Source organism: Stereum hirsutum, assembly GCF_000264905.1.
Source record: "Stereum hirsutum FP-91666 SS1 unplaced genomic scaffold STEHIscaffold_16, whole genome shotgun sequence".
Classification (NCBI taxonomy): Eukaryota; Fungi; Basidiomycota; class Agaricomycetes; order Russulales; family Stereaceae; genus Stereum; species Stereum hirsutum.
The window spans coordinates 723,377-736,616 of record NW_006763146.1 but is presented as its reverse complement, the minus strand read 5'-3'; the positions used below and the strand labels follow the sequence as shown (position 1 = coordinate 736,616).

Sequence of the window (13,240 nt, the reverse complement as noted above, 5' to 3'; positions counted from 1 at the left end):
TACACGCATCGTGCTCAACAAGAAGGTCCTTTGAGTACGAAAGGAAAGATGTTTGAGTAATGGCGGTGAGCTTGGGGTGAGTTGGCGAGGCGTCGGCGGTGGCGCTGGTGCCACCGGGGAGTACGATCCAGGAGGGAAGCGGACGACGGGTGAGGGTGGTTACGTGTGTTATAGAGTCATCTATGAGGAGAGCTCGAAGCATTGGGAGGCCGGCTTTCAATAGTTGTGTTATCGTGTCAGAACGAGATTGTACGGAATGTGTTGACCGGGCGTACCTGCTCCCGTCGCGCCAGTCAAGATGACCTTCATGATGTCGGCAAGTTGTTGTTGAGGTGGTCCTGGTAGCTGGGGAGATGAGGCGAACGCGAATGGTGCAGTGTATCCGATAGAGAACCTAGAAATACTAGCAGGCTTTATAGTTCTAGCAACGGGTGAAGATGTGGATCCTGTTTGAGGACGTGGATCACGGCCGATTCAGAGACAACTGGCAAGCGCTTGCGCGTTGCGCCGGCAGGCGTGCAACGATAGCCTTGGTTATCACAATCACTTGCATCGCCATAAGACGAAATATACAACATATAGCCGTGAGTTTAGGAAGCCCAAGATTCTAGAAGTTGTCGTTGGCACCGAGTGGTGTACGGAGAAGCGAAGGAGGAAATACAGGCATTGGATGATTGGCTCGGCGGAACCCGGCGTCGCCGTGGGACTACTATATATTATTTGTAAGTACTTCAACAACAATCTGAGGATGGTGGAAACAACATGCGGTAGTACTAAGATCACAAACAAGTACGATAAATAACATAACGAACATAGAAATCTAAGTAAAACACTTATACTCCTGCCACTTCGCAAGTTTTGTCTAGGAATCTAACGGCCGTCCGATGCTTTCAATGCCCTCTCCCTCCCTTCTGTGATCGACGTCTCTTCCACTACACCATTCACAAGCTCACTCTCAGCCACCATAGACTCCTCCGGATGAGGAGGCTTAAAAGTCTTCAACTGAGACTCTATCTGTGCTTCCAGGATGGAAACGCCACACGACGCGGCGACGAACCCGAGGAAGGGAGGTGAGGGGTTCAGAGGGCGGGTGCAGAATTCCGGATGGGCTTGCAAACCGACAAAGAAGGGGTGATCTGTAACAAGACCACCAAGTAAAAGCAGCAGCATATTAGATAACTGATATAAATGATGAAGGTGATAGAGGTAGTGAACGCACCGGACAGCTCCAAAATCTGCATCCTCTCCCCTTTCTCGTCCTTCCCCACGAAATCCAATCCACTCTCACTCAACCTGTCCACAAACTTCGGGTTGACCTCATACCGATGCCTGTGCCTCTCCCAGATCTTGCCAGACCCTGCGTACAACCTTCTGATCTTAGTGTGGTCAGTATTGGGTTGGAAGACGGTCGGGCGGAGACCAAGACGCATGGTGCCACCCATATGGGTACGCGAGATTTCGGGCATGAAGATGATGACGTCGTCCTTCAGCTCAGAGTCGAACTCGGTCGAGCCGGCACCTGGTAGGACGAAAGTGAGTTAGTGAGGCCTGAAGAATGAAGGTGAACGGATGGAGTCTGACGTCCGGATGGAGGTAGAAGAGATTAGTTACCTGGTATATTGAGCACATGACGAGCCCATTCAACAACGGCAAGTTGGAAGCCAAGGCAAATGCCCAAGAAGGGAATCTTTTGTTCCCTGGCCCACTTGATCGCGAGAATCATGCCGTCTGTTCCTCGTTGACCGAAACCGCCTGGTACGAGGATGCCCCTGTCGTCCACGAAAGCAATCGATTTAGTCACTCGAGAAATGAGGTCGGAAGAGAAGGATATAAGGCGAGACATACCGAGCACCAACGATCGTCTTCCACGCGTCGTGGTACTTGCCTGGGTCAGTTTCTTGTGTTTGCGGCTCCAGGTCTGAGGACTCGACCCACTACGCCACACCGAAAGAGATCATCAGCAACCAGAAGCTAGTAGACAAGACGGGGGAAAGCACGGACCTGGAGGACGAGTTTTTGGTGGCAACGGAATGCCGAGTGCTCGAGAGCTTTTGTGACGGACATGTAGGAGTCCTTCAAGTCCGTATACTTTCCCACCAATACGATGGATACCCTGTCGAATAACCTTTCCTGACTACAACAAAGTGTCAGTTTCTTTTGATCTAGAGCACGATCGCGAATGACAAGGTGAAGAAACAGGAATGAGACGTACTCTCCCGTCAATGCCCGCCATCTGCTCTCCAGGTCGGAACCCCTCTGTTTCATAGCAGGGGTATACGGGATACTGGTGAGGTTCAACCGCCTCTGGAGGAACCCGACTATGCCCTGAGATTGAAGAAGTAATGGGACATGGTAGACCGACGAGACATCGTGCACGCCAACAACCTGTTCTGTCGATACATGGCAGAACATGGAGATTTTCTCCTTCGTTGCGTTCTCAAGGGGTTGCGGGATGATCAATCGGCATGCTATCTGCAATAGACCGCGAATGTAAGAACCGTAAGTGAGCTTCGATGGGGAAGACGTACGAGATCGGCGGATAAGCCGAGGCCACGCAGGGCATGGATGGTCGTCTGAGTCGGTTTTGTCTTTTGTTCGCCGTGCATGTCGGGGACGAGCGAGACATGAATGAGTGCGAAGTTTTCGTGGCCGACTCTGAATTGGAATTGACGCATGGCTTCGACGAATGGGGCGGATTCAATGTCACCGACAGTACCCCCAAGCTAAAGAAGCAGTGGGCCACATTTCATCCACCGATCGTGATTAGGATGTTGTCGCGCAACAAAAGACAAGAAGAACATACCTCGACGATGCAAACGTCTGGCTCTTCTCCAGTGTCATCAACGGGGACTTTGGAGACTCGTTCGATCCAGTCTTGGATTGCGTTCGTGACGTGTGGCACGATCTGTGCTCCGCCCTTCAGAGCGGACGAACGTGCCGAGACAGGACATACTCACCTGGACGGTCTTGCCCAGGTAGTCTCCCCTTCGCTATAAGATCTTCTTCGTCAGACAAGAGCAGATCCTGAGTGATAGGTGCGGTGCCACAATCGATTGTGCGCCCGGACAGAGGCCCTTCAACTCCACACAACCTTTCGAGGGTTCCAATAGGACACCGAATTCGATTGCGGCACCGCTAAAGCAAGACGGACGCACCTCCCGCTCGATAACCTGTTGGTAAATCTTTCCCGTCGTAATATTGTTGTCCCTCGACAGCGTCACGTTAAGATACCTCTCATAATTGCCCAAATCTAAATCAACCTCTCCGCCATCGTTCAAGACATACACCTCGCCTATGTCCAACGTTAAGCAAACGTTGACTCTCCCTTTCGCACTCAATTTATAACAGCAAAGAATGACTCACCGTGTTCAGTCGGTCTCATCGTGCCTGCATCCACATTCATATACGGGTCGATCTTAATGGCGGTGACCTTCAGACCTGTCATCTTGAGCAAAAGACCGGTCGAGGATGCTGTGAAACCGATGTATAATTTAGACGCGTCCAGATGGAAATAAAGATGCGAAGAGGTGCGTGCCAATAACACCCTTCCCGATCCCGCTAACGACACCACCAGAGACAAGAATATACTTCATGGCCTGTAACACAGTGGAATGAGTTCCCCTGTACTTGCATAACATTCTAAGGTGCTTACGGTGGGAGAGGGGTGAGTCAAGTATGTGGCGAAGAGCAAGAGCAAGCAGTCGAAAAGTGCGAAAATCATGGCGGAGACCCGGGAGATAGGCGCTGACGATCAGATCTCCAGATCTGTGTGGCGGTGGCCCAAGCACTCATATCCACGAGGTCTTCAGTGCCATTTTGCATCGAAACATAGTCTAACGCTGGCCGGCCATGAACAAACTGCCTCAAGAGGACACAAAAACATGAGGATATGTATAGGATGCGTATGCCATACTTTTAGTCTATCGAATGAGAGAGAGCAGTGAGTGTACCGTACGAGACCGAGAAAGCATGCGGAGACGTAAGTAAATGCAAAGGAATTATAAAATACAATCCAATCATGGACGGGAAAGCAGTAGCTGTAACATAGGAGGACCACCTACCGAGGAGCCAATAAGCTCCTCACCGACGACCCGAATGGACTCATTCCCCCTCCTGGCGCACCGACCAACCTCCACCCCTCTGATTCCCAGTCGCACCTCGCGCTGTCTGCGATGCTGTCCTCCGATCATACAGACGACCCCTGTGTTCATCGGCCCCACTCCTCGTATCGTTACCTTCGCGGTCGTTCCCGCCACGTCGGTCATTATCATACCCACGATAACCAGACCCCCTCTCCCTCTGTTCCTTACCCCTCACGCTTCCACGACCCTGCCAATGGTTACTCGGCGGCGCGTTGAATCGCTGCTGCTTCGGTCCTTTCCCAAAGTGCTTGGTCCTATTATCCGAGAAACCAAGCCTGTCGAGGAAGTCCGGGGAGAAATAGGGTGGTTGGGGAAGACCGCAGGCTTCTACGGACCAAGCCTTGATGCCCTCAATCATGACACCCTTCTGAACACGAAGCTCGGACTGTTTGGCGATATAGTACCCGAGCAACGACGCTACGGTCTCCTTGATCGCGTCCTCTTCAAGCTGCTGGAAAAGAGCCTCGATATGGTTCGGGATTTCCTCGAGCCTCGCCGCGGTATTGGGCGCGAATCGATTCAGTCTGCGGACAGGACGACCAGTGGGGTCCTTCCAGAATGCGTCAGGATCGGCGTCATGCTTGGAAGACAACTCTGCGACCTCTGACTTGAGCTCGTTGGTGTGCAGGGCCTTGATGGGGAATTCCGTGAGCTGCCATGAGATGAAGCCGATCTCCCAAGGAAGAAGGACAAGGTCTCCACGACCGCTCGTACCCGCACGACCTGTACGACCTACGCGATGGATGTACTGCTCTGTCCCACCGGGGATACCGACCTGGATAACTCGCGTGACGCCTGGGTAGTCAACTCCACGAGCAGAGATGTCTGAGGAAACGAGGATGGTGGCGCCTGACTGGTCTTTGCGGAACATGTCCGAAACCTTGGATCGCGATTCCTGTGTACGCTTGGAATGAATCTCGTAGACGCGGGTTTGTTTGCCTGCTGGGACGGAGTGGGAGAGTTGACGAAGGAGAGTCGCAAAGAGCTGCGTCATCTTCGTCGTTGGCAAGAAAACGATCAGCTTGGACTTCCCCGGGTTGGACAACTGGTCATGAGCGATGAGACGGAGGATGTGAGGAATCTGGTCGGCGGCGGAGGGGAGAACCGTGTGGAATTGAGGGATGTGTGAATGAACGGGAGAATCATCCTTCGGGACGACGTCGATGAACGTGTGACTCTTATCGAGAGTTGAACGAGCGACTTGGCGAATGGAGGTAGACAATGTGGCAGAGAACAGGAAGGTCTGGCGCTCTGGGGTAGGAGGAAGGAATTCCTTGATGGCGTCGATTTCGTCACGGAAACCCATCTCCAAAAGCGTATCGGCCTCGTCCAGAATAAGCTATAGCGCGGGTCAGTGATGCGAAGTTGAGATGTCACGATACAGGAAATACGCACTGTCTGGGTCTCCTTCATAGCGCGTCTAACCTCAGGCTCACTCTCCAGTAAATCACGAAGACGGCCGGGAGTGGCGACGACGACATCGCGCCTGCCCCTGATGAAGTCGCGCAACTGATTCCTCTTGCTGGTACCACCGGTGAAGAGCCTGACCTCGAAGTCATCGTGCCAGTGACTGAGCCGAATAGCCTCGTTGGCGATCTGGGTCGCGAGTTCACGAGTAGGACTAATGATGAGAGTACCGACAGAGTTCATCGCGAACACGCGTTTGGCGCGGTTCTCGACGGCAGGATTGCTCGTAACGCCTTCAGCAGCGAGAGCCCTCTGACCGGCCTTGTCGATAGCTTTTAACCGTGCTTCGATAGCGGGGACGAGGAAACCGAGTGTCTTGCCTGTACCTGTTTTCGCCTTTACGAGAAGATCGCGAGGAGGGCCCGAGAGTTGTCCGTCGCGGTATTCAGCTGGGTCGTACCCTCGCGCGAGCTCGGGAAGAAGGGGGAGAACGGCTGCTTGAACGGGTGACATATGCTTCAATTCCATGGGCTTGACGGTGATAGCCTTCAGAGTCCTGTCCGAAATCTTGCCCTTCAATGTAGAGAAGTCAGGCTGAGCGTCATATGTCGCATCTGGGGAATCATGCGCGGTGCCGCCCTCGGCTGCCGTCTCGTCTGCCTGAAGAGGAGCAGGTTCGTCGCCATCCTGGAGCTCGTTCCGCGATGAGCGACCACCTCGAGAGTCTCCACGGCCTCTGCCGCCCTCCCAGGCCCTATGAACGGGAGCCCGCCGAGCTGCATAACTGGCGAACCGCACAGAGTTGAAGGTGGGATCTAAAGGAGCGACTATGAAAGCATCAGCATCGCCAAGGACATGATGAGAACCTACTCACCATTCTGCTTGGGCAAGCGAGTGATTAGAGAGCTACCGTGTGTCGCCGAGAGTAACGACCGGCAGCAAGTTCTGCTCGCCGTCGACCACAGTGAAGAGGACATCGAAGAGCTCTGACAAGTCGCGTTTCTGCCGCCAAAAATTCTGGGCAACGAAAATCCTGTCGCGTGGAATCACGTGTACAATGAGTGGCGCCGTTGTGGCGCGTTCCACGGTCATTGAGTATCGATTCTGAGTGGCATGTTACATGCTTGGCAAGACAGGCTTTCGTGATGAGGAGAAGGTCTTTTCAAGAAGAAACGATGCAGTAGTGTAATACAAAAAGAGAAGAAAGATAACACCATCCTCGATCTTTACTCTGCGCCAGCGTGATCGTCCATCTCTACATCCGCCTCTTCCTGCTTTTCCGCTTCCTCCACGCTAATATTACCAGCAGCCCGCCAGACATTCCCAACAGTAGCTTTCCACAAACGAATACGACCATCATTTCCGGCAGAAGAGAGAACAGTACTAAAGATGTGAATGAACACAACGTCAGCGCTGGCCGTATCATTGAAAAAGACATGTCAACGAACCCTGTTATGTTCCATTCGACACGACCCACCGGAGATCTGTTCGTCGCATGGTAAGTACTCAGATAGAGATGTGCATTGTTAGCATAGGAGACTTACTTATGGTGATCGAAGTCTGCCACTACAACAGCAGTCCATCTGGCATCATCGCCGTCGGTCCTCTCATCTTCTGCGGTTGCAGGTTTGATACGCCAAATACGTACGTGGCCATCGCGACCACCCGTTGCGACGAGATGATAAGAGCGGCCACACGAGGGAGCCCATGCAACACAGGTTATAGAGTACGTCGTCGGTCCATCCTGGTCAGTAACGCCCGTAGGAACATGGTCGGGCGTTGGCGAAGGGTCCAAGACTAGTAAAGTCGTAGGGCGACGTGAGGGCGAAAGCTGAATGATCTGTAGTTTATATTTTCGTCAATTCATGGAGATGGGTCAGAATAAGGATATGAGGACACAAACCTTCACAAGACCGTTCACTCCACATCCCGCCGCGATAACCTCCCCCCAATACCTCTCCTTACACCAAGCGAGACACCATCCACCATCAGCCTCTCGATTACCCAGACCTGGCCGGTTAGCTGGCTGATTTTGATGCTGTTGTAGAGCTGTCGCAACAAGTGAGGCAGACGGGCCATCCAGCGAGGTATTGGTTTGAGTGGGTGTGGCCATCGCGACGGTGTGTGCGTGCGATGCTGAATGTGGTGAGACGGACGGAAGGCTCATGACGTCAACTTCTTCGGAAATTTGCCAAGTGGTGAGGTTCGGTGCTTCAAGGCATTCGTAGATGCGCAGATGATTGTCTGAAGCTATTGTAGCCTAGAAAGATGTGCCATCATGAGTGATCAACTTTGAGATCGAGATATCGTTGAAGCGAAAGGCAACCTACGAGTTTCAAACCAAATTGATGAGGCGCGAACTCGACCGCGCGGACGGTACCTTTCGCATCCATGTTTACAGACCGTTCGACCCACCGAGAGCTTGAAGTAGACGCAGAGATGGCGGCACCATTGACTTGTGGTGGGTACTGATCTGTATCTGCATTGGTTTCTTCCCAAATTTTGAACGTGCGGTCAAAAGAGGACGAGGCGATGATGGAGCCAAATTCTGGATGTGCCCAGCTAAGATTGGAAACTGCTGCGTCATGAGCCTGTTGGGATGCATTGTGTGTCAGCAAGATGTTCCACATCTCTGAGAAAGAAGGAAGTAGTGTGTAGGTGGTCGCTTTGCGCCGTAAGTCGCTGCGTGTGCCAGGCTCGATGCCATCAGGCAGAGACCCTACAGCAGCCGTTAAAACGTGCACACAGCGCCCCTTCACCTATATGCGGGCAAAAAGCCCAAGCCTACGCAATAATGTCGTTCTTCCAGCATAGAGGAGTCGGGTCTGACATCCAAAGTTTGGGTGTCCAATAATCGGATTTTTAATTCCCCAGAAATATGCAATCGTGATAAATCTATCCATTGCGCGATGCCTATCCCAAACAGCACTAGTACTGATGAGTAGCCATTGTGTGAACAAGACCTACCGGAGCTACGCCCCGTTTGTCAATAAATATATCGGACAGTCGGCCTACAGAAGCGAGATGATCAGTGTGAAACTCAGACTGGTCTCACCAAAAGAGGGCAATCTTTACGGCCAAAATGGTTAACCGCCGTCGTCGCTTGAAAGCACTAACCTTTAATTGCAGGATAAACGTCGATGCCTTCAAAGTGCGTTAGCGCACTGGCCAGAATGGCAATACCTGACTATTTTAGTTTCGAACCTCAAGAAAGCACCTCAAAAAGAAATGAAAACGGCAAACACAACCAAACGAAATGGAGACATCTGCGTTATAAGAGGGTTGATATGACACGAATTTGTGGCCCACGCCACATCGCAGATTTTGCAAGAACCTTCCAAGCGGAGTTTGAAAAGCGTGTTGAACGGCGCGTCGCGTTATTTGCAATTCCTCGCTTTCCTTCTTCACGTTCTTCTTGGCCGTGTACTTACTCACAGAGTATCACCAAGCCTCGTCGACATATACGGCTGCGGAATAATTGCTCCGAGAAAATGCAAACGGGTCTCATACAGGACGCTCATAGCGATCTGGTGACGGACGCAGCTTACGATTTCTATGGCCTGAGGCTCGCGACTTGTGGACTTGATCAGAGGTTTGCCTGCTCGTCCGATACTTGATATCTGCGTGCTGACATAGTTTTATGCTGTAGAATTAAAATATGGCAGCTCGATGAAATCAGTGGAAACTGGGCTGCTACGAATGATTGGAAGGTGATTACCATTACAATACACAATACAAAATATGTGATGCACCCTTCGATACACCGATAGAAGTATTTCTCCGCAGCATTGCCTTCCTACCAATCAATCAAAGTGGATTCCACCGTCTATGATGGTGCTTTGTCCTGGTGGTACAAGAGAAACATCAGTACCGGAATACTTATAGTGAGTGTGAGTGTCGTTTTGAAGGGTGCCTACCGGTCATAAATTGGGATTGAGGAGACGCCACATAGGAAACCCAATTAGCGATATCGTCCGGAACGCCGAGGGTGGCATTGAAGAGTCCCATGGCCTGCAGAATAATCGAATTTCACATGCAAGAATTATGTTCAGTGAATGAAGCACGTAGCAGTATTGAGAGAATAATGAAGAAGTTTTGCATACCTCCTTCACCGCATCTGCGCTGCCGGCGGCATGGGCTATATCGTGTGGAATTAAGATAGCCTAAGCTGTGGTATAATCGAAGACAAAAGGTTAGGAAATACATACCCATCGGGGTGTCGATGAGACCGGGCGCTTAAGCATTGACTGTGATTCCAAACTCATCGAGCTCTTGCGCTAAGCCATGGTCACGGAGGGAAGCTATCAGTACATGAAATACCTCGCTACAAAGGTTAACGAGAGATCAGACAGACCGGAAGTTTGTGTCAGCGCACGTATCGCAAACTTAGATGTTGAGTACGAGCCGAAGTTCTTGTATCCTAGAGAGAGACAGTCAGACACCCCAACCAGTAGGATCAATCGGACAGCATGACTTGAATTACCTTTCTTGCCTACGATGGAGGAAGCGCCTATGATGCGGCCGCCATTTCCCTGCTTGATCATCTGGATAGAGGCATACTTATAGCAGAAGAGTACACCTTCGACGTTCACAGACCAGACGCGTCGATAGTTTTTGATAGTTGCTGTGGATGAAGTAGCATCGAAACCGTGAGTCGATGACTCTTTCTCCAAAGGTTTCGAACAAGATTGGTTTCATACCGCCGACGTACCTTGGTATATTGGCTCAGGTGCGGCACCGATTCCGGCATTCGCTACCATCTGCAAAACAAAAGCACATCGTTAGCAGAGCACACAGCCAAACCGATGTATAATGTAAGTGAAGTCACTGAAGGACAGAGATGACTCACCACATCCAACCTCCCCAACTCCCTAACACAACCTTCGACCATATCCTTCACAGCATCCTCATCTGTGACGTCCGCACAAAGCACAGCTACCTTCTGGACCTCCCATTCTGGATGCACTGAGTCCTTCTCGCCGCCAGTGATCTCGGCCGAGAGCGCCTCCAGAGCCTCTTTGTTCCCAGGTATGTCATTCAACGCTACTGAGTATCCGTCACTTGCGAGACGAAAAGCTATGGCGCGCCCAATTCCTGATCCTGCGCCTGTTACGAGGGCGACGCGGCGACCCGCGAATGGAGTGAATGTGGAGGGTGGCATCTTAGTGTGGAAGGAGTAAGAACAATAAGGAAATATCCCATCGAGACTATACTTATAGGTGGGACTGAGGTGAGAAGGTAGGTGCACGCTTCTCCGGTCCCGGATTGCATTCCAGGAGTTGGTAAACCGATCAAATCTTGAGCTACATAAAGGTAGATATGTGGATCAGATGGTCGTAGGTACGATACCTTTCGTATGCTATCTGGTCTCAGGACCAGATAGTGTACTCGGAATTCCCTGGGACTTCTCGGCCATTCCCATGCTGCTTGATGATATATCCGGAGGAGACATCAACACGGGTGAATAAGTGATGCAGAAATCGAAGTAAGCGCACAAAACAGAATATGGCCTCGACCTTCTATCGAAGAGGGCCGAGCGTGCTAAGTATTCCTCAGTCACCAAGTCATCAACAGAATGAAAACAATACTTATCCGTCTGCTTCGCTTCACGACAACTCGCTGGAAATTATTCTAAGGAATGTGAGCGAGATGAGACCCTCAAAATAACATCAGCACACGTCCATGGCCGAGTATGTTCCTGGTCAGGAACTATACAGAGGACATCACACTTCAGCACTAATATAGTAGTGCATGGATTGGGTACATCGTGTCACGTCTATTGGCATCATATTAGAGCGACCAGACTTTCTTGGCAGAAGTTGCTACCTTGAACGCACCTAGTTACATACAAAATTCATGCTCGTCCTTTCAGATCCAGCTCGGACGGCATATCCCCTCCATCCAGGGCCGCCAACAAGTTCTTCGCAGCAAGCGTAGCCATCCCTCTCCGCGTCTCGAATGTCGCGCTCGCAATATGCGGCAAAATCACACATCTAAATCGCCACCGAGAATTAGCCTTTAATGCTCCATGACTTCCACTCAACACTGAATACTGATTCCCAGAATCAGTAAACGCACCTCGGCTCCTTCAGCAAAACGTGATCCACGCCGATCTTCGGCTCCCCCTCCACAACGTCCAATCCCGCCCCCCAAATCCACTCCTCCCTCAAGGCCCTAGCTAATGCCTCCGAATCAACAAGCGTCCCTCTCGCAGTATTTACCAATACCGCACTCTTCTTCATGCCCTTCAAGAACTCTTCACCCACTATATGATGTGTCTCGGGTCCTCCTGGTGCTAAGACGAATAGAACGTCGGATTCGACGGCGAGGGTGGGGAGGGGGACACGGGTAATGGATTTGAGGGAGGAGAGAGGGTTGGTCGCCGAGAGGTAGGGTTTGAGAGTGGGGTCCTCGTCGGTTTCTGAGGAGGAGGAGGAGCGAGTGGTATATATGCAATGAGTTATACCGAAGGGAATAAGACGGGCGAGGGTGGCGCGTGCGATGCGACCGAAGCCCAGGAAGCCGACGGTGCGCGTTGGAGAGAATTGAGAGGTGCTGAGTTGGGGGCCGCAGAATTTAAAGGGAGCCCACGGGGAGTTCGGCCACTGTGTACAGAGGATATATTGTAAGAAAAATGAATGACAAGTGAGGACATGGGATAGGTACATTGCCGGCTTGCACTATGGATGCGGTTTGGCCAGCATTGCGGCTAGCCATCAAAGCGAGCATGACAGACAAGTCGGCAACTTCACCATTTCGTGAGCAAGTAGAAATGTGTGGGGCTAGATATCGAGGTATTTATACCTGCGTCCGTCAAAACATCGGGTGTAAACCCAAGTCGTACTCCAGCTCGTGAGATAGCCCGAAGGTCGACATGCTCTGATGGATGATAACGCATTCGTCCTCGTACGCAAGTGATATTCGTAATATAACCTACCATATCCAACTGACATAGTAGAGACGATCCTCAGCTGACGTCCCGCTTTGATTGTACAACGGTCAGACATGAGAGTTTCGGACAACGATTCAGTGATCCGTCCCTACCTTTCTCCAGTAGCTCATCGTCGACCTTTTCAGCATAGTAATGTAAATGATAAGCTCTCAACGTCTCACACACACAAATCTAACCTTGTCTGTGAGCATGACGATTATACCAGACGCGCCGGGAATATTGTCCAGGAGCCACTGTCTTTCGCAGGCTCGATCCTCCGGCCAAGTCACAAGCTATGATTCGTATAATGAGCATATATTCACAGAAGCACTAACACACACTGTCCACAGACCTCTATGTCGCCCCATTGCTTCAGTATTGGCATAACATCTGGACCAAGATCGCGAGTTACAACGACCTTGAGTTTCCGTTCTCTGCGAAGATGAGACACGACCGCGGTTAGCCGCTGCTGAGGAGACGCAGAGTAAGAGGAGCTGGACAACCCAGAGGAAGGCATGACTGGCTCAGACACGACCTATGTGGGCAGTTTAGAAGAGCAAAGTCTACGAACACTCACAAACCCCCCAAAGACTTTCGAGAGCTGGTTGATGTGGCACCTGAGGAAACGGCGGTCCGGCGGTTCCGTCTTTGCAAGATCGACCGTCCGTGACTCCGAAATTGATGACGCACGCGAACGATTGGCCACAACACTACGCCACACGAACTTTGGATAATCCTCTTTTGTTTTTGCCCTTCACCC

General features: G+C 51.4%; 5 protein-coding genes across 5 annotated transcripts; all 5 read right to left on the bottom strand.

The window, feature by feature from the left end:
• Window positions 1–678: 678 nt before the first annotated feature.
• STEHIDRAFT_103463 (CTP synthase) lies at window positions 679–3,596 on the bottom strand (the record flags this gene model as incomplete). The annotated part of the gene is made up of 12 exons (XM_007308876.1): window positions 679–1,136; window positions 1,220–1,519; window positions 1,612–1,769; window positions 1,846–1,934; window positions 2,002–2,134; window positions 2,213–2,472; window positions 2,529–2,723; window positions 2,804–2,905; window positions 2,958–2,990; window positions 3,156–3,292; window positions 3,364–3,471; window positions 3,536–3,596. The coding sequence occupies 12 exons, from the start codon at window positions 3,591–3,593 to the stop codon at window positions 871–873; spliced, it is 1,839 nt and encodes a 612-aa protein (XP_007308938.1). The 3' UTR covers window positions 679–870.
• Window positions 3,597–3,875: 279 nt separating this feature from the next.
• Window positions 3,876–6,531, bottom strand: STEHIDRAFT_171597 (DEAD-domain-containing protein). The gene is made up of 3 exons (XM_007308875.1): window positions 6,424–6,531; window positions 5,538–6,376; window positions 3,876–5,481 (listed from the first exon to the last, which is right to left on the bottom strand). Exons 1-3 carry the CDS (start codon window positions 6,524–6,526, stop codon window positions 4,102–4,104), a joined length of 2,322 nt encoding a protein of 773 aa, XP_007308937.1. The 5' UTR covers window positions 6,527–6,531; the 3' UTR covers window positions 3,876–4,101.
• Window positions 6,532–6,722: 191 nt separating this feature from the next.
• On the bottom strand, window positions 6,723–8,361 carry STEHIDRAFT_149706 (WD40 repeat-like protein; the record flags this gene model as incomplete). The annotated part of the gene is made up of 6 exons (XM_007308874.1): window positions 6,723–6,932; window positions 6,998–7,033; window positions 7,094–7,389; window positions 7,453–7,809; window positions 7,880–8,140; window positions 8,338–8,361. 6 exons carry the CDS (start codon window positions 8,359–8,361, stop codon window positions 6,776–6,778), a joined length of 1,131 nt encoding a protein of 376 aa, XP_007308936.1. The 3' UTR covers window positions 6,723–6,775.
• A 1,424-nt stretch (window positions 8,362–9,785) lies between these two features.
• STEHIDRAFT_65533 (NAD-P-binding protein) lies at window positions 9,786–10,710 on the bottom strand (the record flags this gene model as incomplete). Its single annotated transcript, XM_007308678.1, has 5 exons — window positions 9,786–9,826; window positions 9,904–9,969; window positions 10,033–10,173; window positions 10,261–10,309; window positions 10,399–10,710. 5 exons carry the CDS (start codon window positions 10,708–10,710, stop codon window positions 9,786–9,788), a joined length of 609 nt encoding a protein of 202 aa, XP_007308740.1.
• A 693-nt stretch (window positions 10,711–11,403) lies between these two features.
• Window positions 11,404–12,997, bottom strand: STEHIDRAFT_161329 (uncharacterized protein; the record flags this gene model as incomplete). Its single annotated transcript, XM_007308873.1, has 8 exons — window positions 11,404–11,542; window positions 11,628–12,154; window positions 12,216–12,295; window positions 12,354–12,428; window positions 12,487–12,531; window positions 12,594–12,618; window positions 12,678–12,773; window positions 12,833–12,997. 8 exons carry the CDS (start codon window positions 12,995–12,997, stop codon window positions 11,404–11,406), a joined length of 1,152 nt encoding a protein of 383 aa, XP_007308935.1.
• Between the last annotated feature and the right edge of the window lie 243 nt (window positions 12,998–13,240).

Coding starts and splice junctions, on each gene's coding strand:
- STEHIDRAFT_171597 (XM_007308875.1), bottom strand. CDS start 6,526: ATGTCCTCTTCACTGTGGTCGACGGCGAGCAGAACTTGCTGCCGGTCG. Junction 6,377..6,423: donor TCGCTTGCCCAAGCAGAATG/GTGAGTAGGTTC, acceptor ATGCTTTCATAG/TCGCTCCTTTAGATCCCACC. Junction 5,482..5,537: donor CTATGAAGGAGACCCAGACA/GTGCGTATTTCC, acceptor CCCGCGCTATAG/CTTATTCTGGACGAGGCCGA.